Raw genomic sequence first — 25,625 nt, 5'->3', positions numbered from 1 at the left:
ATGCTCATTAACGTAATTGTCCAGTTGAATACATTTAGGATTTGAAAAACGCTTTGCCTTTCTTTATGATTGTCCATCAGAAGATGCCCCTCAGGGATAAGAGTATATGACTCTCAAACCAGGTCAGTTGGTTTCAGATCTTGCCTCTGTCCCCTGCTCACTACAATCATTTCCCTCTCAGAGCTTTCATTTCCTCATCTGTAACATGAAGATAAAAATAGAGTTTGCCTATTGCTGTGAGGATTGAGTGAGTTAATTTTTATAAAGCCTTTGGATCAGTGCCTGGGGCATAGTAAATAAGTGCCATGGGTTTGTTAAATCAGTCTTCTCTATTTTCACTTCTAGCCCCTCTTCTTATAACTGTTAACTGTTTAGTGATCGGAAAAAAAATGCTTAAGTACACTGACAGAAATTAGTTATATCAGGAACCTTCCAAAATATTTTATAATCTAAATGCTCTTTGGGGGAGTACATTGGGATTTTCATATATCGAGATACCTTAAGCTGTGGCAAATTGGCAGCTGTGTTTTGTTTTCCTTTCTCAAATGTAGAATAAAATAGGAATTAGAGGAACCAATTGGAGATGTGTCACAGCCAATGACTGATTTACAAACTTACCAGTCAACAAGGAATTCTTTTCAAGGAACTCAAGCCCCTCTTTTTAAAGCGTGGATGTAATAATGAATGATTTTTAAATTTCTCATTAAATGGTGACTTTAGGAAGGTTTGGCATTAGGCAGCTATTAGGTTCATTGACTTTAATTGTCCATGTTTTACCAGAATAGTTTACCTTTTTCTTTTCACTAACAATATAAATGGATATAATTTCTCTTTACCTTCGATCACATATGGCTTGGTTCAATCCAGATCCTAAAATTAATCTTTAAAAGTCTCCAGAAATTGTTTTCTGTTGCTGTCAAATATCTTTTACCAGTATTCCTCAGCGTGTGTACAGCAGACCAATGAAGATCTGTGGATCATTTGTTTATAAGAATAAAGAGTAAGAGTTTGGACATGCACAACAATTTTACAGAGTACTTTTATGTCTATTAATCCAGTAATTTTTAAATTATTAAATTATTTGGGGTTTATACTTTGAGTTTGCTTTGTTTCTTATTTTCTAGTGATACAACTTTATTGTAGTTTACAAAAATATTCAGAAATTTTAAAAAAAGAAAAGAAAAAAAATATGGTCCTTCAGTATGTGAGAAGTACCTCCTTACCTAGTAGACAAATAGGAAGATGCTCTGGCATGCTAATGGACCATTTAATTGCCAAATATACAATCAATTATCGATCAATATTTTTGTTTGCTGTAGTTACCACTTTGAATTAAATTAACAAGTTATTAGGTATTTAAATGTGTCTTGAAGTGAATTTGTCACACACTTTAATTCCATGTAAGTCTGTTGGTTTTGTCTTTGGGGACAATGATGGAAGGTTTATATTTTTCGCCTAGTGGCTCCTGGGCTGAATTCCTATTTAGGCAGTCCTCCTCTGAAAGCAGATGTTTACATTGTTCATGGACTGGAAACTTGCCAATTCTGTTTGACTTGCCTCTAAAAATCAGTTTCCTTCTTCACAACTGGTGAGGAGTCCAGTCTTTAAGCACACAAACACCAGAGGCATCTGAAATTGCAATTTGAAGAAAAAACAAAAACAACAACAAAAAAAGGTGAACATTGCAGGTTTTATGTCCTGGCCTGGGATACAGGGACCATCTGAACAGTACATCTTTTTTCTGGGCATCCCTTTGTCCCTCTTGCCATGAGCCGTGAATGTGAACACAGCAATTTTTCTGGAGAAATTAAAAGAAGGACATCACACAGCTTTAAAAAATCACATCTTCCGTGGCAGCGCAGGAGTTAAAACTTGAAATCCCCCACCCCCCACACTGTACATACCAAATTTGGCCTGTGATTCTTTGAATGGCATGAAAAGCTGCTGGCTGGGAGTAAGTCTCCTCTCCTCTCTTTTTTTCTCACTTTTAAATATGCCTGGCAAAGATGCAACTCTCCCATCCCCCTGCTTTAATCCATTTTGCCCTCCTGTTCGGCTAAGACTCCAAATGAAAAAAAGCATTCCTTCCCAGTTGTCAAGAGGGCTTTCGCACCAGTGGAAAATATTCTGTACATATGTGGACTCTGAATAACACATTGGGTCTTTCCCTATCCTTAGCAGGTTTTCTAGCTGTCTCTTCAGAGACCCTTTTGAATGTTTTTAGTTTCCATAATAGCAATTTTTTTAGTGTCCCATAATAGCAATTCTCTCATCAGTGACAAAGCACCAAAACACATATCTTTGCTCATAGTCTTTTCATTGTACCAGGTGTTGGGAGCGAAACACAAAAGCACTTGAAATTCCATTAAAGTTACATTCATTTATGTAAAAAAAAAAAAAGGAAGGAAAAACAACACCGCCATCTTTGGAAGTTTGTCTCTGTAGCCATTGTTAATGTGAGGATCCGGACAGTACACATTTTACGTACCTGGAGATTAATAGTTAACTGTTTCACGTGCAGATTTCTTACAGTAGGAGCTGATGCTTGGTGTAAAATCAAGAAGACAGCAGCTGTGTTAGCTGCTAAGTCACTCTGTATAAAATAAATATAATCTAGAGATGCTCCCAAATTCTGCAAAACGTCAGCTTTGATGCTTCTGAACGTACCAATGTTACCAACGCTTAAAAATGCCTTCAACTCACCAGTCCTAAGATGAGAAGCCTGCTGGGCATTTTCTAATTCCCAATATTGGAAGATACAACCCTGCCATCTTTTAATCATATCATTGTTTGTTGAAAAAGCAACCTCAAATAGGGATTTTTATGTTTGGCTTATGAAAACTAAGACAGTACAAATACTTTAAGAATATTTCAGTAAATGCATTGTGACGCCTAGTTGTCAGGGAAGAGGAAAACTTTCCTCTGCCCTTCTAGGTTCTTGTGGTGGGTCCAAGAATCAACTTGACATGAGACAGAGTAGCCGGAGATAGTTTAATTTAATTTCACACATCCAGGAACCGCACATATGTGAGAGGGTCAGAGACAGAAAGGTAAAATGAGTCATCTATACCTTCCTGAGCTGAGGAATGAGATAAGGGACTGGGATTTCCAAGGGCAAGAGGGCCATTCACAGGATGTTAAGAAGAGCAGGTGTCTGGTAATTGGATGTCTGTCCTTCCATATAGATGGGGCTACTTTGATAAAATTTCTCTCTGGTGATAACTATTTTTCTAGGAGAAATCCCCAATTTAAATTCTTCTAAGTAGCTGAGGGAGGGGCAGTATTTTCTCGGAGGCTTGTGGCAGTCTCAACTGCCTTTAACTCAAAATAATCCACGTGCCAAAGTGACATACCTTGGGGAGGCCTGTTCCAAACCCTGACATAGCCAGTGACATCAGGCTGCCTCACAGACCTCCATAAGTGAAAAATAATCATCACAGGGATTTTGCAATTTTTATTTAAAATTAAAAGTCAAACAAATATATGGAATATATGTCTGTATATGCATGACGGGGACATTGTGCTGTGCACCAGAAATGGACACACTGTAACTGACTGTACTTCAATTTAAAAAAAGAAGTCAAGCTAGCATAGGGTTGCCAGATTTAACAAATAAAAACACAGGACTTCAAGTGTAAGTTCAGATAAAAAGGAAATAATTTTTTAGTATAAGTATGTCCCATGCAATATTTGGGGGCATACTTATACTAAGAAGTTCCTCACTGTGTCTCTCAGAATCCACCTTTAACTGAGCATGCCGTGCTGATGTGTATCTTGTCTGTCATCGTGGATCGTAAACCATGCAAAGCTGGATCTGATGTCCAGGGTCAAAAACAAGGGCTGGAGTTCCTGAGTTCATTCCATCTGCCAGCTTTAAAATGCTGGCACATTGACAAGACCAGGAGAGCTTCTTCTACAGAAGTAGATGGGATTTCCAAATTTGTCATTTCCATTGCTTAAAGGGAGAGAGAGACCTTACCCACTTGAGGAGGAGGAAAAAGCTGGCAAAGAAGAAAAAGAAAAATCTGGGACAAGCTGAAGGAGAAAGAATCTTTATCAGGGACTAACAGAACTGGGACTGAGTAAGCTTGAAGCAAGAGTTTCTTTTAAAAAAAAATTATACATATATACACACACATATATATATATAGATAATCAGACTCCGAGAAATCAGAAATTGGAGACAGAGAATGAAAAAAGGACTAAAACAAAAGGAAAATGTTATTTTTTCCCTAGCAAGTCTGCTTTTTTTTTTTTTAAAATTCCTGACTGTTGGAACAGTAGACATTTTGTTGGGAGAGGAATCTCCTGAGACATCGCACCTGCCTTTCTGAAGCTCTGTTCAGTAGTTGGTCTAACTTCCAGCTGATGGAGAGTGCTTGTTTTCTTACTTTCTTACTTTCTTTGAGCCTCCAAGTGCTTCTTGCTGCTCTATCACAGATAAGATGAGCTTCCACAGGTCTTTCCCTTTGGCTCCAGTTACATGGCCCTCAATGCTATGAAAACCCACTTGGAATGCACTATGACTCAGGGTGAATTTTCTGCTTGCTGACTCTATATCAGCATGTCCTGCCCAGCTCTGGTGTGAAATGCAGATTCCCTGGCTCCTGCTCTCCTCTCCTCTCCTCTCCTCAGTGAGATTCTGCATTCCAGTTAGACTGTCATCCCAATATTCATGGAAACCACAAGCCCCTAGGGTTTGGGGTTTGGGGTCTTGTTTGATGGTTTGAAAGAGGTTACAAACAGTGGGGTTGCTTTTTGTTGGGATTTGGATTTGGGTTTTGGTTTATGTGCCTGGGAAGAAGGAAGGCGATCATAGGAATTTTAGTTATAGGAAAAGAATTTCGAGTCTTGTCGCTGGTAGTAGCAGATCAGTGCATGAGTGTCACTTTATACGGATAAAATTCTCCCTTTAATGTATAGGAATCATTCAGAAGAACCAACCATTGAAGAGCCATTATAAGCAACCACAAAATAATCTGATTTTTTTAAGGCATAAATTTATCAAAATGTGAAAAAAAGAACACAATTAAAATTAAATCTTGGCTCCACATCATATGTCATCAGAGAAATATAAATTAAAACAACAGTGAAATACCATTATATGCCTATTAAAATGGCCAAAATCCAGAACACTGACAACACAAAATTCTGGTAAGGATTTGGAGCAACAGGAACTTTCATTCACTGTAGGTGGTGGGAAAGCAAAGTGGTGCAGCCACTTTGGAAAACAGTTTGGTAGTTTCCTACAAAACTAAACATACTTTTATCATAAAATTCAATCTTAAATTAAACCTGCATTAAAAAAATTAAATCTTGTAATTTGTACAGTGACCTGGACGAAAATTCTATTTTTTGGCCCAAGTTTCTCAATGCTAAACTTAACCTCCGAGTTTCACATGTAGAAAGTTTACTGTTGCTTTTCCTGAGTTGAAGATGAGTCGTTGGACCGGTTCTGAACAGGGAAGTATTTGTTTTAGTGGCTCCCTCATGATGACGGTGAATGAATCATCCTGATGGCCTTTCTTAGTAGGAAAGAGATCCATGTGATGTGAAACTGTTCAGAATCAGGAATGAAATGCATAGGGGAGGGAGGAAAAGGGGATCGGCAATATATAAGGCTTGGAATTAGTCTACAGTGTAGGTGAGAACACACTTGTTCCTCCAAATTAAGAAAGAGAAGAGCAAAATACTCAGCCCATTTTGGAGTCAATACAACCTTTCAAAGATCATCTGTCTCATCAAACACTTGCAGGAAGTGGATTTCAAAGCATGTACCCCTGAACGCTAGGGGTTTCCTGGGCGCCTTAGGAGAGAAAGCAGGAGCCTCATACAAACCCTCATCCACCCCTAACCTGATCCCAACCCTAGCCCTGCTCCCAAATGGATGCAGCTGGCTTGTGTACCCCACCCTGCTGGAGGATGGGGGGCCCTGGGTGGTTGATCAGGTGGGGGCCACTGGGCGTGGCTTCCAGGTGCCACACCTTCCCCTGTTGAGGTCTAGCTCTGTAAACCCAGGCTAGTAGCAGCTTTCTGCACACCCAAATGTACTCACTTGCATTAACAAAATGGGGATGCTGCTACTAACTTACCTCGTAAACAAGTTTGTTACAAGGCCTGCACAAGGTAACACTCCGAAAGAAATTAGGACAGTTCCTAGTACCTGGTAATAAACTTTGAAAAGGATCTGTTTCTGCGCTTGAACTTGGTGCAAGGTTTCATCCAAAGGAAAGTTTCTACCGCCTTTAAACATTTTTTTGGAAGGACTACTGTGTTAAAGCATTATTTCATAATTGACGAGCATGCTTTTTGTCCTTTTGTCTTTTGGCCCAAAGCCAAGTCCCTCCCCCTTTCGCCTGGGGAACCCTGAACTCCAAGGGTGAAGGACCCTTTCACCCTTCCTTCCCCAGATCTGAAGCTCAGCCGCAGAGTAGTGGGCTGATGATACACAGATGATGTCACTGTAGTCGCAGAAATCATTTCACTGTAATCTTTTGAGCTTTTTCCTGCTAACTTTCTAAAGGGAGAAACATCTTATCTCAGCATTTGGAACCCCTTGGACGTACACTGCACAGAAACGACGCTGTTATTATCACCCACATTTGGTGAAGTACTTGGGGATTACAAGTGTTATGTAAATGTTTACACATTTTTTTGCTGTGACCCAAGATCCACAGTGGGACAGCAAAGACAGCCTGGGAAGAAGCATGAAGCCCCAGAGAGGCGATGGTTTTTGTAAAAGGTATGAAATTATCTTTAACTTTAGCGTAAAGATAGTTGTACTTCTGGAGAGAGTCATTTACAGCTATTAAGGAAAGTGCATATGACTGTGAGAGAGAAAGCACGTCTCTGATGAGGGTTTTGCTGCGTATTTTAAGATAGAAGGGGGTCCTGAAAAAAGGGTCACGGGAGAGGATTCAGAATGCTGGGAGGGGCATTTCGAGTTGACTGGAAGAACTTCCTGACAAGTGAAGCACTGTGCTTCCAACTCTCAGGAAAGAACAGAGCAAAACAAGAAAAACATTCTTTTTCTTGGTAAATTCAGCTTAAAGGCAAGAAATTGGAACCCACCGTCCTGGCTGACCACTTTAGGTAGTAAGGTCACTGCAGAACATTGAATGGCACTGTGTTCTATTTAAATCTGTGCTCTCCTTGTGGGGAGTGTGGTTGGTTGGTGCCAGCATGTCTTGAATCCCACCCCCCCAACACGGCCCACACTCTTGAACCAAGACTAAAAGACCTAGATCACACGGTCAGCTGGTCCACATGTCCAGGTAGAAAAACTGTTCTGTTAGACCAGTGAGGCTGATCTTCCATTTATGGTAATGATCCTAAACTTAGCTTTTGAAATAAGTGTAAGAAAAAGAGGACTTTGATACAAATGAAGCTCACGTGGCTTGCAGATATCAGGGAAATCTAAGTGATCCGGGAGTAAGGACACAGTCTGGAGGTCACGACACTAGGGGATGTCAAGGCCGACTAATGCCAGGATCCTGGGAGCAAGGGTGGGGTGGGCGGGGCTTTAGTTGTCAAGTCTCAGCTAGAGCCTGGGAAAGCAGAAAACCATGCTTAAGAGGCAGTGCTTCTGAAAATAAGCAATCTGTACACCCACAAAGAACCTACATCAGCACAGACCAGACTGCAGGAAAACAATTCTGCTCCCAATATATATATATATTTTAGTATCTGCTCTGCACAATTTCAGATGATGATTGAAAGGATGTTCAGTTTTAAATGAAAGACAAAAGATACATAAGTTGAGGGGGAAAAGCCCACGCCCTTTTCTCCCTCTTCGTGTTATTGTAAAACACAAGACCGTGTTATTTTAAAATGAAAGAAAGAAACGAAAGAAAGAAAGAAGAGAGGAGGGGGAAAAGAAAAAGCAATGTAGAAAATTCTCCGCCAGAAAACACACAGTAAATTCGAGCTTGTTAGCAGCCCGGTTCCAAATAAAATTTTTTTTTAATCCTAACACAGTCATGTAGTTACAGCCTCGGAGGGAAGCTCTAAGCCAGATGCTAGTGTCCCAGAACCCAAGCCACACACACACACACACAAAAGGTGGGGAGGGGGTTGGGGGTTGGGGGGAAGAAACCTAACCAGTCTTCTAACTGGAATATGAAATCAAAATCTCATCTCGGAGGCAGGGGGGCTGCCCCCGAGGAGGAGGAAGGTGCAGCCTGCAATAATCTGTAAATGATTGCTGGCAAAGTCGGGAGGCTTCAGGCTTGATCTGTGTTTGTTCCAAAAGAAAGCCAAGGAGGACGGTGTTAATAAAGAGAGATTTAACTGAGAGCTGTGCTTGGAATAAAGTGGGCTACAAAAAGGTCAAATTTGATCAGTTGGAGCAGATTACGGGGGCTTAAAAAAGTGGTGTGGAGAAATGAGCTGGGGTAGGGAAGTAATATAGCGCCAGATTGATCCGGGGGGTGGAGAAATCCAGGACAAGTGCTTATCAATCCTAGAAGTGGGAAGAGCCGTGCGGGCGCCCAGTCGCTCGGGGCCGGAGCCGAGAAGCCGGCCGGCCGCTCCCTCCCCGGCACCCCCTCCCCGCACCCCCTCCTCTCCGGGTCGGATCTGCCTCCAGCCGCCTGGTAGACAATGGTCTCCTTAATCTCTGACTTGGATCCACTCAAAGACTGGAAAGTTTTAAGGTAGGCCTGTTTTTCTGTCTCTCCCCTGGCGGTTTCCGTTCAGGGCCAAGTGGCTCCCCCGCCCGCACCCCAAGTAAGGAGCGGTGGGGGTGCGGGGGGCGGCGCGGGGAACGCCCGGGTCCGGATCGGCCGGGGCGGGACTCCGCGGAGATTCGGGAACAACTTGGAGCAGATGGGTTCGGAGAGGCGGGAGAAGTCCTCAGTTTCACCCCCGGCGGGGAAGGCAGTGCATCCCCGGGAGAGCGCCGTCTTCCCCAAACGATTCCCAACATCGGAGGATTCGGCGACCGCTTCTCCTGCTTGCGATTGCGTTTCGCGGGGCGCTGGATTCATCCCGGGGGCGGGGGCGGGGGCGCACGTTCTGCGGCTTCAGATAAAAAAGCGAACTTTTGCAGAAAACCATGCGTGCTCCTCTTGGAACAGGGTTCTTGGAAATGCGGTTTCCTCCTGTGACCTCCTCTCCCCACCCCCCGGGCCTGATTTGGAAAAGCCAGTCGTAGAAGAGCTCAGCTGACCTTAGAACTGAATGAGTTAGAATTTATGGAACGAAATCTTTCTCTGAATGCTCCTAAAACAGATGGACTCTGACCTCTTTGTGATTCAGAGACCCAGAAAAATGAGAACCCAAGAACCTCAAAGTGGCAAAAGTTCATGCATTTCCTTCACTGGAGTCTAAGCTGACTCGGTTGGTAGATTTCACAATGACCTCCAGGGTTTAACTTAACACTAAATGGGATTTCCCAGACAGAAGCACTTTGGGGAATTTTCAAAATATAAACATGTTCGATCGAGGGATTTTTATGAAGTGTTTGTGCACAACGGCGTGTTGTCCCAAATACCCACCCTCAACTGTGGTAGCATTGAAACTAAACCAAGACCTGAATAAGGCGCCTCTTTTTCCTGACATTTATCTTGTGTTAATTGGCTGTTACTTATCTCCCTCTCCTGAGTTTTGCCTTCTTGTGTCTCATTTTATTATTTTTAAAAGCTAATCGCATGATAGAAAAGAGAAAATAAAAGAAAAATCAGCCAATAGTCATCTTTAAAAAAATATTTTTTTTAATTGAAGTACAGCTACTTACAATGTGTCAGTTTCTGGTGCACAGCACAATGTCCCGGTCACGTGTATACAGACATATATTCGTTTTCATATTCCAATATCCATCTTAATTTTTTTTTTAATTCTTACATCTTGCTTTGTAGAACTTCACGTGTCTACAAGTCACCTACTGTGTGTTATTTTATAATCTGCATTTTCCAGTTAAATATCAAACATAGTTCCATATTTCTACCTGCCCTTCATAACCATAATTTTGAGGGTAAAAAAGCATCATGATGTCGGTGAACATTGTTTTACTAAATCACCCTGTTGGTTGAAAATTTAGATGGTTTCTAGGCCTGATTTGTATGAACAGCAACACAGTGAACATCTTTGTGCATATACCTTCTTGCCTTCCTTAAATAATTCCCAGGATTTCTAGATGAAAAGGCACGAATACTATATGGGTCTGTCAGTGATGCTCTGTTTGTTGGTTTAACTTTTATTTTTAATTGAGAGATGGTAAAGTACTTCTGTCAATGTCTTTGTGAGTTAGCTATTAAAATTCATTCCATTCTCCTTTTCTTTAACTGGATTAGTAACCTACTCCTAAAATTGAACTATTTCTTAAGGGTGCTTTTTAAAAAATTGTTTTTGGTGATTAACTTATTACTATGATTTGCACAAGTGGTTAAGGTAGGGCCTAGCTCTCAGGATGTGTGTGAGTTGGATGGCCCGCTTTGAAAGTGCTGCCCTTCAAAGGTCTTTTTAGATAATAACCTCTAGTCCTAAAGCACTTTGAAATTAGTAGTAATGTTGCCTTTACCCTAATATAACATAATGAAATTAATGGTAATGTTGCCTTTCCCCTGTTGTGTCCCTAACATAAGTGAAGTTTATTTTACGGCAAGAGTAAGAAGAGCTTCTAAAATTTGGACTGGCAAGACTGGAGAAAGAGAAACATTTTCACCTTGCCATCTGGGTCCACCAGGTTCATTCTGTCCTCACCTCTTCTTGGCAAGCATTATTGCATCATCTCTCTAACTGTGTGTAATCCTTCCCTGCGATAAGAAATTATAAAGGGAGTAGTGTTTATGAACTGCATTTGAAATGCCTTAATTGTTTACAAGCAGGCATCATTTTGGCTATTTCTGATTGATCGCACCATTTGCTCACTAACAGTAAGGCTCTGCCCATTCCAGGCACACCTTGTTTTAATGCACTTGGTTTTCCTGTGCTTCACAGATATTAACTTTTTTTGTAAATTGAAGGTTTGGGGCAACCCTGCATCAAGCAAGCATATCGTCACCGTTTTTCCAACAGCATCTGCTCACTTGGTGTCCTGTCTTGCATTTTTCTAATTCTCACAATATTTTAAGGTTTTCATCATTACGATACTTGTTATGGTGATCTGTGACCAGTGATCTTTGATGTTACCCTTGCAAAAAGATTACAGAAGGCTCAGGTGATGATTAGCAATTTTTAGCAATAAAGTATTTTTAAATTAAGGTACATGCATTGTTTCTTTAGACAGAATGCTGTTGCCGACTTCATAGACTCTGGCAGAGTGTAAACACAACTTGTATATGTACTAGGAAACCAAAAAAAAAAAAGTGTGACTCACTTTATTGCAATTTTCACCTTATTGCAGGGGTCCGGAACCAAAGCCATGATATCTCTGAGGTGTGCCTATGTATGTGGGAGAAACACAGCTATAACAGCACATTATTAATGGGATAACCTGGCAGGAGACTGGAGATGTGTATGCTGATGGCTTACAGGGTTGTATGTGATAGGCGTTAGGTCAATAAAATGCTTTACAAATGCAGAGGTGAGAGAGCCCATTCTAATGATCTTTCTGCCCTTGTCTAATGAGCAGATGAGCAGAGTGCTTGGTGTACAGGGGCGGAAGGGCATAACACATGCATAACCTGGAATATTTTCAGATGTTTGCTCCAGGTATGCGACCTGGAGTTTTGCCAAACCTGCTGCTCCTGGAAAGTGATCACAAGGCACGGTTTTAAAATCTGCTTACACCCTCAGTTTAGTGTTTGACGATGTGATCTGCAGGTGGGATCCAATTCAGATCATAAACCTTTCTCAAGAACTGTATATTTGGCACCACTCCCTCCTAGGTCCATTTGGTCAAATGGAAACCCCCAAGCTGGGAGTGGAGCTGTGGGCTGTTCGAATTCCTGTGTACCTCAAGGGGCATGAAAGAAATCTCAATTCTGCCAAAAGACACGCCAACAAGTCTCAACAGCAAGACTCCCCTCTTGACCTTCGGGAAATCACAAACACAAAAGCTTCACCCCAAAGAATCAAAATCAGCTAAGTCAAGAAAAACTATTTCTAGGACCCAGAAGAAGAAAAAGGAAATGACAATGTAGTCAACCTGTGATTAAAAGATTAAAACAAGGCAGAGAGGGTAGAGCTCCATGGCAGAGCACATGCTTAGCGTCCATGTGGTCCTGGGTTCAGTCTCCAGTACCTCCATTAAATCAATCAATCAATAAAATAAACCCAATTGCCTCTCCCCCAAAGTTAACCCCCGCCTCAAAATAAAACAATTGAAAAAAAAAAAAAAGACTAAAACAAGCCTGGTAACCTGAATCATACAAGATGCCATGTTCATTGAGACCACTTGAGGGGAAAAAAAAGTCTTTAAGATAACAGAAGCTCCACAGGTTGGACACTGTACCTTTAATCTCCCCCAAGACCTGGTTCTTTTCTGGTGTTAGTTCACAGGCTTCTGACTCACACAGCTGTCCAGCCAGGCACCCGAACTGGGAAGCTGGCATCCTTCCTCCTCCCTCATTTTCCCTCCTAATTGCATCCAGCCTCTCACGCACTCCTGGTGAATGTACCTCCAGACATCTACTGCCTCCCCACTTTCCCCCCTCTTCCTCGCTATGGATTTGTTTGCTCAGAATTCCAACCACCTCTTCAACCTCCCTGCTTCATTTCTTACTATCATGGTCTCCTTTCCACAGAAGAGGGATGAAAACACTTCAAAAGCCACAAATCAGATCATCTGAGTTTGTTTTTTAAAAGCCTCCCTGTCACTCTTCAAATAAAAGCCAATATCCTTATCCTAACCCACTAGACCCCATCTGACCTCGCCCTAGACGACCTCCCTGTCCCTGTCTCCTCCCTCTTTCCCCACAGCTCACGTGGCTGCAGCCACTCTGGTCTTTCTCTTCCTCAAACAGGCCAGGCTTATTGTGGTCTTAGGATATTCGCCTGGGCCACTCCCTCTCCCTGCCTGGAAATCATCTCCCTCACCATGTGCAGGGCAGGGTGCTGCTTGTCATTCCAGTCTCAGTGCACCTGTCACCTCCTCAATGAAGCCTTCCTTGATCCCCCCAGCATATTTCACTGATCGGTTGAACCATATACAGTTGTTAATATTCAACCCTTTTTGACGTATAAACATTTCCATTTTGCCTGGTTCAGCTGATGTTCTCAACATAGCACCTGGTCTTTTCATAGGTCCTCATTTGTTATTTCTCTCTACCATTAGAACGTATACTTGGTGTATACCCAGTGCCTAAAAGACTTCCTGGCACTTAACGGATAATGAATGAATGACGAATGCATGATGTGGCCCATACCTCCCTCTTTGGCTTCACACTCTGTGAGGCCAGAGGCTTCACATAGTTTGCCCACCCTGTACCACCACTGTTCACTGCAGTGATGGTGGTGGTGTATTATGTGGAATGAATGAATGAATGAATGGGTGACTTCTAACTCCCGCTTTAGTAATCCTCTCTTCACATCCTCCTTCCTGTTCCAATCAGCAAAGTGTATGGATTTGATAACATGGAAACATTTTTAAATTCTCTGAGAATCTGAGATATACCATTATTCAAGCAGGATTTATTCTTTCTACATGACACAATGATCTAGAACAGGGGTTGGCAAACTTCTATAAGGGCCAGATAGTAAATATGTCAGGTTTTGCTGGTCACACAGTCTCTGTTGCAGCTACTCAGTTCTGCCATCGTAGCGTGAAACTCACCACAGGTAATAGGTAAAAGAGTAAGCTTGAGTTCGAACCAATAAAACTTTATTTATAAAAACAGGCAGTGGGCGGGATTTAGCCCAAGGGCCATGCCTACATTTTATCTGTGATCTAGGCTAATGATTTGACCAACAAGAAAATAGAAGTGGTTCTGGCAAAGAGTTGGAAGGATGTTTTCAAATGTTGTACAACCAAGTGCATATCGTAAACCTGCCTCATTATTGGGAAAAAAATTTTAAAGGAGCCTTGGTGATATTTCACAGGTCAGAGATGTTTTCTATTGTGAGCACTTGATCCCACAAAGATGATTATAATCTGGAGAAAATTTATGGCTCACCACATCCCTGACATGTTTGGATGAGCCTTAAGGCAGTAACAAAATCCACTTTTGCCTGTTCTCTTACTGAGTGTGTGAGAAACCCCCATTGATGAGAACAGCACATGTTGATGGAAAAAATAGGCCAAATCCGGACATGTTTTAAGTCACTGCTTGGCCCCATTTCTTTCTTTTTCGTGGCTTTCTCTAGCTCATTTAGGAGACATCTCCCCTTCACATGCCTGAGGAATCTCCCAAGATGAATACCAAACTCACGGAGGAGAGCATTCCCTGTCATTCTGAATGGATGCCACATGTAGATACTCTTTGGCTCACATTCCATGACATCTTGGAGATGACTGGGGTGGGGAGAAATTACGTGGAACTCTCTCAGTGTCTACTGAGAGTAGGCTGGTCATCTGAAGATCAGGGTTTAGTCTTCTTAGAGGATGATACAAGAATTATTAATGCTTTCTATGTGCCAGGCTTTATGCTAAGAGTTTTATGTTTAATGTCTCATTTAACCTTTGCCACAACCCTGAGAAGTAGGTGGCAGTGCTGTTGCTTCTGTTGGTCACAATGTGGACTTGGGTTTTGGTAACTCGGAGCCAGAGGACTTGAAAAATGATGCCTTGTGCTATCCTGTCCTGGTACCTTTTCTGGGCGTGTTGGTAATTTGATGAAGTGCGTTGCCTTAACTCTGCCTCAAATGGGAAAAATTTACACCTCGTCATTCTTCTTTTTCCCACTGGAAAATCTGGGCAACCATGACCCAGTTACTCCTGGTTGCTTTAAAAAAAAAAAAAAACAAAACAAAACAAACCTTTGCAGAGCAGGGGGAAGTAGGCTATAAAAACAAAGAACATCCAGGAATAACTCTCTAGGTAGAATGAATTATTTGTTTATAAAAGTTGAATACAAGACCGGAGCCTTTAAAATAATTTATGATATTGGAGGATAATCTACTCTTTTTCACAAAGCGTGACTAATGTAGCCCATGACACAACTAATAATGACAAAGGGTATTGTAAGATCACAGGAAAATGTAGAGAAATCCTGTTATGTATAGGTGGGAACACGATGGCCATTGTATTTACATCTCTTTCCAGCACCCAAAAAACCAAAACACAAAAACCCCTTCAGGAAGTGTTGCCACTCCACTGACTCCAATAGTCAGCAGAAAAAATATTCACTTCACAAGGATCTTGTTCCCCCTCCTGAACGAGTCTGTTTCCCTGGTGGGCTGAACCAGCGAAGTAGGAAGGACAAACCCAACAAATCCGGACCTTGGGAAATCTCTGCTGGGAGAAACCCCAGAGGGAATTCCTCCTATCATCGGGGACCATCCCCCAAAGGTCAGAGACCACAGTGAAGGGCTTTCCCAAAAATAAAGGAGAATCACCTGCCACTCTGAGTCCATCATTTGGGAAGAGTGGGTACCACTTACTTCCCTGCACTCTCCAAATAAGTGTTCAGACTTGAAGCTCCTGGAATACCAGAATCACAGGCTCTAGTTGATGCCGTAAGGAGAAGACTCAGTGTGCAGATTTCATGTCTGTTCCCACACAGAGTTCCTGTGTTTCCCTCCCCTCCCCATTTCAGTCATTTCAGTGCAACAGGAGACATCACCTCAAGAGATCAACAAATCACTCTCATTTCTTCAAGTCTGTGTTAAAAAATCTCCACTCCCCAAATACTGTATTATTCCTGACAATGTGCACGGTCTGTCTTGTTTATAAGTGTCTCCAGCAGTGCCCAGCCCCGATCCAGCTTTGCTACCTCCTCTTTTTATCCGAGAATGGCTCATTAAACCTCCACCATCTCTGCCTTCCCTGCCTTCCCATCCCACCCATCGCCCAACAGGAAGGAAGGTTTGCCTCCCCTAAATGCTCATAGCACAGCATCTAAAACTTAGACACTCAAATGTAAGTGCAGATTTTCTGCTTTGGAATATTTCTGTATATCTTAGTTCCATTCCTAGACTCTAAACTCCCAGAAGATAAAGGTCTGTGCCCCTCTCGTCTTTGCCTCCACTTGCATCCTTATTATGATAGGACTCTGCGTTTTGCCCAGCCAGGATTTGAACAGACCTCTGCCCATTCCTCATTTGTAAGATGAAAGATTGACCCAGATTATATCTAAGGATCACCCTCTATAAAATTATACAATCAGTGTGAGATAGAACAAAGAAGCACCCTCCCGCAGGACGCTGAGCCCCACCTCTGAGCCCTATGGTGCATCCTTTCCCTACACGGGCGAGTTTTTCTCGCAGCAAAGCAATTCTCTTTATATTGATCTTCATTTTCTTTTAAGGCTCTTTTATTCCCTGTCCTTCTGTAGAGTTGATGGACTAAACTACAAACCTGGTTTCAGATGTTCTGTCTCGAACTAGGGCTATAATGTAAATCAGCTGTTGCAGGGATGAGTTTTGCTGACACGTCCTGACATTAGCAATCATAGGACCAGTCCTGCAGGGCTGCGCACTGCAGTCAATCCGGGTTGCAGGTGTTGGAATTCACCATGGCTTTGGAATGCCGTTTTTGTTTTTCATTGTACTAGTTTTTCATCCTTATAGACACAAATGTCTAAGCCAGAAAGAATTGTTAGAAGTCCCTAGAAAATGGCAGTTTTCTATATTTTATTATGTTTCCTGGTGCGTGAGTGAAAGATTTTAGAAACTGGAAAAATGTGGCTCTCGTTTAAGTTTGGTATTTACAAATGGAATGTAATGCTTCTTCGGAGCCTTTGCACAGGACATATTTTTCTCCACCATCATTAGCATCATTATTTACCATAACAACCGTTATTGACCACCCAAAAGCTGGAATGGTCTTCCCTTCCTCTCCATGAAAACACATGTGCTTCAAAAGTTTGTTCTAACCTGAGCACCTGAAAGGAACTTTGCCTGATGGCTCTATTCAAATAGTCCACTTTCCTCATTAGAACTTCGTTAACATTGTTATCCCTCTACAGAGATGTGGTTTAAATAACTGTTTGGAATGGGGGGGGGTGTCAGGTATAACTGACATATAACATTATATTAGTTTCTAGTGTACAACATAATGATTTGCTATTTGCATAGACTGCAAAATTGAGTACCACGATAGTGGTGTAGTTAACATCTGTCGCCCTGCAAAGAATTTTTTCTGGTAATGAGAACTTTTAAGATCTACTCTCTTTGCAACTTTTAAATATGCAATACAGTATTATTAGCTGTAGTCACTGTGTTGTACATTTCATTCTCATGACTTACTCATTTTATAACTGGAAGTTTGAATCTTTTGACCCCTTCATCTCTTTTATCCAACTCCCAATCCCCCCACCACCGGCAACCACCAGTCTGTTCTCTGTATCTATGAGCCTATAGTCTCAGTTTGGGTTTTCGAGGAGGGGTTGTTTTTTCTAGATTATACGTATAAGTGAGATCGTACAGTAGTGGCCGTCCTCTGACTTCCTTCTATTTCGCTTAGCATAATACCCTGGGGATCCATCCGTGTTGTTGCAAATGACAAGATTTCGTTCTTCTTGACGGCTGAAAATATTTCATTGTGTGTATATTCCACATTTTCCTTATCCACTCATCTGCTGATGGATGTTTAGGTTGTTACCATATCTTGGCTGCTATAAATAATGCTGCGTGAACCTGGGGATGCAGATTTCTTTTCAAGTTAGTGTCATTGTTTCTTTGGATAAATACCAGGAAGTGAAATTGCTTGATCATATGAGGGTTTTATTTTACATTTTTTGAGAAAATTCCATACTGTTTTTCATAGTGGCTTCACCAATTTACATTCCCACCAATATGCACAAGGGTTCCCTTTACTCCATATCCCTGCTAACACTCATTTCTTGTCTTTTTGATAATCGCAGTTCTGCTGGGTGTGAGGTGACCCCTCACTGTGGTTGTGATTAGCATTTCTCTGCTGAGTAGCGATGTTGAGCACCTTTTCCTGCACCTGTTGGCTATGTATATACATCTTCTTTGGGAAAATGTTGATTCTGATCCTTTACCCATTTTGAGATTAGGTAAACTTCCATAACATTGAGGTCCACTGTGGTGGGTATTTATAAAACGTGCACATTTGAATGAAATAACAAATGTAGTTCTTTTACATGCAGATGGAGAGTAAGATTGGGTGCTGTAAAATGGCATTATGCTCAGGGAACCGAAGAATATTTGAGTCCTAATGTAGATTACAGCCATTCCTCATATACAAGTTCCCAGAGGGACAGAGGACAGAGGGACCAAGTTGGGGCCCTTCAGTTTCTCAACCAAGGATTCTAAAACCCATTCATCTGGAAATCCTGGGGGCAGGAGATGGGGCCAGGGAGAGGGGCTGGAACATTCTATAATAGTCAGTCACCCCTACTGCCATTTCTGCCAAACCCGGACCCTCATGGCCTGAGAGAAACAATGACAAATTGAAGCAAAATTAAAAGTTTATAATTAAATGTAGCATTGACTCAAAACCCCTATATGTATGTATGTGTGTATATATATATATATATATATATATATATATATATAATGAGTTGGGTTGGACTATGAGCACCCATTTTTTTCCCTCATGTAATCTAGATGGTTCCAAGCAACTTCTTCATTGTTTTCACACTGAAGCTGCAACTTTACTTAGGAACGTTCCCACTGCAGGTAATCTATAACACTGAATATATGAGCTCCATTTTATAGTGGTCTATACCAAGGGTTGGCAAACTTTTTTGCAAAGGGCCAGTTAGTAAATATTTTTGGCTTTGCTGACAAACCATATGGTCTCTGTAACAGCTCTGTCATTGTAGCACAAACGCAGCCAGAGACAATATATAAATGAATAGGCATAGCAGTATTCCAATAAAACTATTTACAAAAACCGGCATTGGGCTGGGTTTGGCCCATGAGCCATAGTTAGGTGATGGACCATAGATGCTCTACTGAGTTTTGGACCTTTCAGAGCCAAGGCAGCCTTGACAGCAGTAGAGAAATGGAGCCAGAGAAAGCATGTTTCCCAGGTGCTATGCACTGAGCTGGCTTAGGCTGTACTTGGCTTTTGCCCCTAGGAAGAAGAGAGAGGTTATAGGGAGTGAGGGAGGGATGGTTGGACCATCTCAAACCCACGATCGCCTTTGACTTCGGCTACACTGAGGCAGGAATCAGAGCTTACCCTGCCTTTTAAGGAAGACCCAGCACTTCTATTCACCTGTCCTTTATGATGACCTGGAACCTCATCACTCCATAACAGGGACTCATCCCTTCGGAGAAGGGGGCCAGATAATGAAATGAGACCAAGGGAGGGAAGAAAAGAAAAGAGGGTCCTTGAAAAACCTGCCTTACAAGAATTATACGTAATCTGTGGAAGAAAGGCAGCTGGGATAATTGACTGCCTGTTGCAAGAGAGCCGGAAAGTGACTTCCAGAGAAGTCTAACATGGCTCCTGGTGCCTTTCGTCTGTATCCACTGTTGCTGTCTCCATCACCATGTATTTTATTATTAAGCAAAAAGAAAGCTCATTCAGGGATTGAATGCTAGATTTATGCATGATCATAGCAAGCAGGGAGATTTAGCATCTCATAGAAGCCCACGTTTCCTGCTTATGATGGTGCCCATCTCTTTGCCTACAGTGTGATTGATGGGCCATTCATCACAATCACTGCAGAACACAAGTAGCATTTTGGAAGAGATTTAGGATGAAGAACTGGCCCCAGACCAAATGAAGGTACACAGTTCTCCTAGCTTCCTCCAGCTTTGAAAGGCTCTCCAGAGATCACTCCATTATCACTCACTTTGAATTTAGATAAACGTGTTGTGACATCCAAGAATTTGTGTTTTAAGACCTACTTCCAGTGATACAGCATGGAGTGGGGGTGATGGGGGTGGAGATAGAGGATTTTTGTGCCCTGGAGGTTGAGTCTAGAAGACCTAAGTCAGGAGCTCTTGAGAGTGAGTTGAGGCCCTTCCTAGTTCTGAGAGCTCTCTCCACTCTTGAATCTTACTTAATAAATTACCACTTCATGGTAAATTGCCCTTAAATTACTAGATCAAAAGTGTCAGTTTCTCTTGTCAAAGCACTGGAATTATACATGAATAGGGCTTAGAGAAGACCACTGGAGAGGTATGTGGTTTGAGGCAGAATTTCTTTCTTGAAGACTTTAATTTCATTTATAACTTCTTGCCAGTTGGCAGGAAACCCTCTTGAGTGCCTGCCCTGCCCAGGATCTAATTCAGGCTCCCTCCCAGCTCGATGGCTTTGTCCTTCTCCTTCCCAAAACTGTCCCCTCCTGGAGCAGGAGGCAGATGTGACTTCTGGACACCTGGCATAGGTGATGACCAACAGAAAGTGGCAGGAAGCACCAGGGCTGTGTAAGGCATCAATTAATATTTCTGTAGGAAAGGAAGGGGAGGGTCATTATGCTCATCTTTGAAAGAATGGTGAGTGTGTTTGCGGAAAATAGCCCCTGAGAATTTGAATTCTTATTTAAAATTTAAAAAACCAGTAACTGAGCTGGAGAGGAAAGCCTGTTTCCCTGCTTCCCAAACAAGTATTTGCCTCTGCTCTTCTCTCAGTACAAAAGGCAGGTGGCAGACCTGGTTTTCCATTTAGTGAACATATCTCAGGCAGAGTTCTCATAACACGACTAGTATGTTATGCTTTTGAATCCTGCTTTTAAGTCCTGTCTGCCATCAGGCAAAGCTCTCTAGAGGATAAAGCTAGATTAAGCTTTAAATCTCTAGTTAATTTTTTGTTTGTTTGTTTCCATAAAATTGGTTTCCTTGTGTTGTGCTTTTTCCCTGCAGCTCACCATTCAGTCAATTAGCAGAATCACGGGTCCTCTCCATGAGCCCATTAGTTAGATGGGGATGAGAGAGAAATGTTCTGCATATAAACTTCAAATATCATAAAATAGGGAAAGAGAGAGTAAGAGGATTTGGAGTCCTTGACTCTCTGCATGTTCATAGCTTGGGTATTTTGCCCCAATAATTGGCTTAAATCCCCTTTGATCATCATTTCTTATTTTTTGGCAGACAATGCTTTGTTTTTTTCTTATAAAAACTGTGAATGTTTTTTAACTTGGGATAACACCCTTCTCTCACATAGCTCTTTTACTTTCATTGACCCCTGCAGCTGTATTTCCCCTGAACTTTAATCTCCAACCTGTAAAATAAAAGTTTGAACCACATCTTGAGGCGATAAGTTTCTACAGTTGGCGTTGGTATGCACAGTGGCTTTTGTTAATGACAGTTCAGTGGAGGAAAAAAATAAGTCTCATCTAGAAGGTCGCGAAAGATGCCCTCGTGGTTCACAAATCCATTGTTTTATGTTTTGATTTCTCTTCACATCTGATTTTAAAAAAATAATAATCGGAGGCAAATTTAGTTAATTTTGTGTTGCAAGGTGATTCTGAGAGCTGCCTCTCTGCTTCTGACTCTAGATAAACCTCTGTTTAAAAAAGTATTTGCTGAAAAGCTAATCTACCTGATTATAGCAATCAAGATGTTTTCGGGTATATTGAGTGTATTTTGCAAATGCACAGTTTAATTATGACATTCTCTGTGTCCCTTTCCTATAATTATTTTTTCTCTGCATTGTGCACATCCTGAATAGCCGTAGAGCTGTCTGTAAGGGGGACAATGAATAAGTGGAAAATTAAATGTCCAGTTAAGTAGCAGCAAGCCTCTGTGCAGATATGGAAAACAAGTCATATCTTAAAGATACAGCCCATTCTTCTGAAGGGCCTTGGATAAACAAACTTAGTATTACTCAAGCTAATCATATAGTATTAATTTGCTGCCTAACTTTTCCATTAAACTCTCCACAGGTGACTCCATGTAACAGTTGGGTTTAGTATAGTCCAGATTCAGGTAATGGATTAAAGTTAAGCAGATATTCTTTTTAAAAGACAGCATGTAACCAAAGGCTGTGCTAGAGTTTTCGACATGAAAACCTCTAGTACAGGAAAGATAAGATATGTTCATATGCACTCTTCTGACCCTTCCGTAAGAAAGAAAATTGGGAGTTGGGAAAGGAAGTTGAAAGTCTGTAGATCAGAGTTATGTGGTGTCAGCCAATCTGACAGGCAACTTGGAAACAGGTTCTGGGAGTTTCTGGATGGTACACAATAAACATGGCAGGTGGTAGCGGGGGAGAGATGGCATGAAGTGAAGTGATGCTTGGGGTATGAGGCACAGTTAGAAGGGAGGGGGTGGACACATCTGTCTGTATCAGGCTTATTTTGCCCTAAATTTTGGACATTAACACTTTTAAGGAGTAAGATAATGAGGTTCGTGAACTTACTTCCTTTCTCAACATTTCTTGTTCTAATTTGTACCTGAGGCCTAACATGCAATGGGAGAGAGGGCTTCAGAGCGAGACAGACCCCAGTTCAAATCCAGTCTGTCACTTGACAGCTGGGAGACCTCAGCTAAGCACTGACTCTCTGAGGTGGTCTGCCTTGAAGGTTTGCTGTTAAACTGAAAGGAAATCTTTATGAAACCTCTGGCACCTGGTTCTCACTCACTCACTCACTCCACGAACAAGCTTCTGTGCCTGTTAACGTCACTAACACATAAAACCAAACACTTCTGATCTTACTGGGATTCACTGTGGGGCAAATAGCATTGTGGGGACAGCATCTGTTCTGAAACCATATTTTGAGGCTATGGTAAGGGAGCAAATTTGCTATCCCCCCCCCCACCCCCGATTGTATCTCTTTGGCACCCAGACTGATCTGAAAACAATCAAGGCCCAAGAGACTCAGGAAGAAACTTGGGCCTTCCCTCTAACTGCCTAGAGAATTCACACAGAGGGCCTGTTCCTGGACTAGAGCCACCAACAGAGACATCTTCAGAGAATATGGATGAGGCGGGGTGGGGGAACTCGACAGGGTCTAGAGATCAGAGGCTACTCCTTGTCCCCTTGTCTCTACAGGGCCCAGCAAACATTTGCTTACCAAACACCTGCTTTTCCATCTCCAGGTGAATTGCCTTCCTCCCCTTTGAAATCTTAAACCACTACCCGCAACATCCTCCTCTGTCTTTAGCTGAAGATGGTAATTCAGGTAAAATCTTGTGCCGTTTTGGTGAATGAACTGTACTCAGTTTTCCGGGGTCTCTCTCATGCATACACATTATTAAACTTTTGTTTCATTTTTTCATGTCAATTTAATTTTTAGACCCAGCAGAAGGACCTAGAAGGGCAGAGGAAAATTCCTTCCTCTCAAACACCACCCAGCAAAGTTCTCAGAAGCAATCCAGTGCTGTGAGCTCTGCATGAATAAGCACTCTTGAGACCTGTAGGAAAACATTCAGTGACCCTCGCCTCTGTTCTTCCAGAACAGGGTGGCCATGTTGCTGGTGTGAGCGGACCAATTCTAGGTACCAGGTGCCCAGAGCAGAGGACTCAAGCAGACCCAGCCTCCCACCCATAAAGAAGTACATCCCAAAGGTTTCCCACTAAAGATGGGGTTCAGCCCCCATTGAAGACATGCTCATGGGAGTTGCCACTTACAGAGGGAGCCTATTTCCTGGGCTTTGAAGAAGGTCTCAGCCTTCACAGCTCCAACAAGCATCATGGCCTGTTCCGTTAGGATAGCTGGACTTCTGAACCAGGCTCAGCTTGGCTTGCTACTCGCTTGTTTCCTGTAGTAGAGTTGTGCTTGGCCGATACTGATCGTAGCCTATGGCTAAGTAGGCTAACCAGGAAGCATCAGCATAGCCGCAGAGGAGGAGACCAGATTCAGGCTATCTGTGACTGGGGCACTGAAGTGGTTGCATGACCCCTGCTAAGCCCTTTACCTCCCGGAACTCCTGTTTGCTCATCTATAAAATGCCAGTGGGTAAGGCCTCCTCCCGTATACATCTCTGGGCTGTTGGGTATTCAAATTATGATCATATGAAGCATATTCAAAATTATCCCTGCTCTGACTTGCTTTGGGTTCTATTTTAAATTTTATTTAGATTTTTAAAATAACATTAAAAGGAGAATGTGAGATCTTCATGTTTAGTAAAAGGGAACCTGAGTCGACTGAGGTCAGAAGCAATGCTTTGAGGGAAGCCTGTTTGGAGAAAAAGTGCCGAAGTCAACCTGGCACGAGAGCTGGAAACCGTGAATTTTAGCGTGAGTTTCCCATGAGGCTGCTTTTGCTAAGGTTACTGATGCCAAATCCAGTGGCCTGGTTGTAATGCTCATTGTACTTGAACTCTTAGCTTTAAGACTGTTGACTCAAGTTCTCCTCTTTGACAAGTTTCCTCTCAGGTTCCAAGACCAGACTGTACCGGTTTTGTCCTCTATAATCATTATTTCTTCATCTCCCTGGCTGGCTTCTCCTCTGCCTACCTTGGGCTTCAGCTGTGACCTTCTTTTCCTCCACTCTCCAAGACATCAGACAGCCTCCCAGAGGGCTGAATGGAATTTGCAGAAGTGTTTTGTTTTGCCGATAGGACTTTTGTTTTGGTCTGATTCGGCACGCCTTACAGCAGAGCCTGCATCCTCCAGTCCACACCCAGCGTCCCTTCTCTCCCACTTCCCCTGTTCACACGGGGACTTTTCTGGGTCACCCCTAGAGGTATTTGAACTTTCACTTCTCAGTATCCAGCCCCTTAGTGCTTCAGGCTTCCAAGTACACATGTACGGTGATTCCCTGTGTCACCTTCTCTCTTGAAAATATTCTGTATATTCCACAACTCACCTGGGTATGCTATGGAGATCTTAAAAAAAAAAAGGCTATACATTGTCCCATACTGAATTCATCTGTCCAACTCTAGTCTCAACTTTAATCAATGACGTTATCCATCTCCCTGTTCTTTCATATTAGGACCCATGGACTTATTTTTTAAACATTTAGTCTGTTGTCATTCAAATATTTATTACCTAACATGTACCAGGCTTTATGCTGGAGGAAGAGAATTTAATGGAGACCAGAAGCAGACCTGGCCCCTGCCTCGTGGAGTTTACTGTCCAGTCAGAGAAGAAAAGATTATTGAGATAACATGAAGATAAACACAAAATGGCGCCTGTGTGGACACAGAGGTCTGTAGAGCGATGAGGACTATACACGGTCTCTGACCTAATTAGGGAGGTCAGGAAAGGCTTTCCTGTGGCATAGATAACTAAGCTGAGACCAGAGCATGACAGAGGACTTAACTAGCAGGAAAAGGTGCTAAGACACAGCTCTAGGGCCACACTGAGGATTTTATTCTTTCATCCTCAGAGCAATGGAAACCACTCAGATTTTTCAACAGAAACAGTGCTGAGGGGAGAGGTACATTTCCCGGAGCTCATTCAGACAGTAGTCAGGAGAACAGGCTTGGATGAGGAGAGCACTTCAGAGGCTCCTGCAGATGTTGCAGCCAGAGGTGACGGTAGTTCAGGCTGGGACAGTAACAATGGGAATAGAGATGGGTGGGCAGAGTCCAGTGAGATGAAGAAGGTTAAATCTAAGGATTTGGAGTGATCTTAGACGTGGGGGTGGGGGAAGAGAAGATATCAAGGGTACCTTGTAGATTTGTGGCATGGTGGGGATGTCATTTACTGAGGTTGAATCTTTCAAGAGAACCAGATTCGGGGTTGATTTTGGACATATTGAGTCCAACGTGCCTTT

General features: G+C 42.3%; 1 protein-coding gene across 2 annotated transcripts in view; it reads left to right on the top strand.

Annotated features, from left to right (window-relative positions):
- CELF2 (CUGBP Elav-like family member 2) overlaps positions 1 to 25,625 on the top strand; it is a 722,443-nt gene that overhangs the window by 244,240 nt on the left and 452,578 nt on the right. The window contains exon 1 of one of the 2 annotated variants that reach the window (XM_031444738.2): positions 8,592 to 8,654. The exons of the other annotated variant lie outside the window; for it this stretch is intronic. Within the exon in view, the coding sequence (XP_031300598.1) occupies positions 8,602 to 8,654 (53 nt within the window). The 5' untranslated portion in view covers positions 8,592 to 8,601. Of the gene's footprint in view, positions 1 to 8,591; positions 8,655 to 25,625 lie in introns of those variants that run through there. 2 annotated transcript variants of the gene reach the window in all.

The sequence above is a fragment of the Camelus dromedarius genome, chromosome 26 (assembly GCF_036321535.1).
Source record: "Camelus dromedarius isolate mCamDro1 chromosome 26, mCamDro1.pat, whole genome shotgun sequence".
In the NCBI taxonomy this organism is placed as follows: Eukaryota; Metazoa; Chordata; class Mammalia; order Artiodactyla; family Camelidae; genus Camelus; species Camelus dromedarius.
This window is presented reverse-complemented; position numbering and strand designations above follow the sequence as displayed.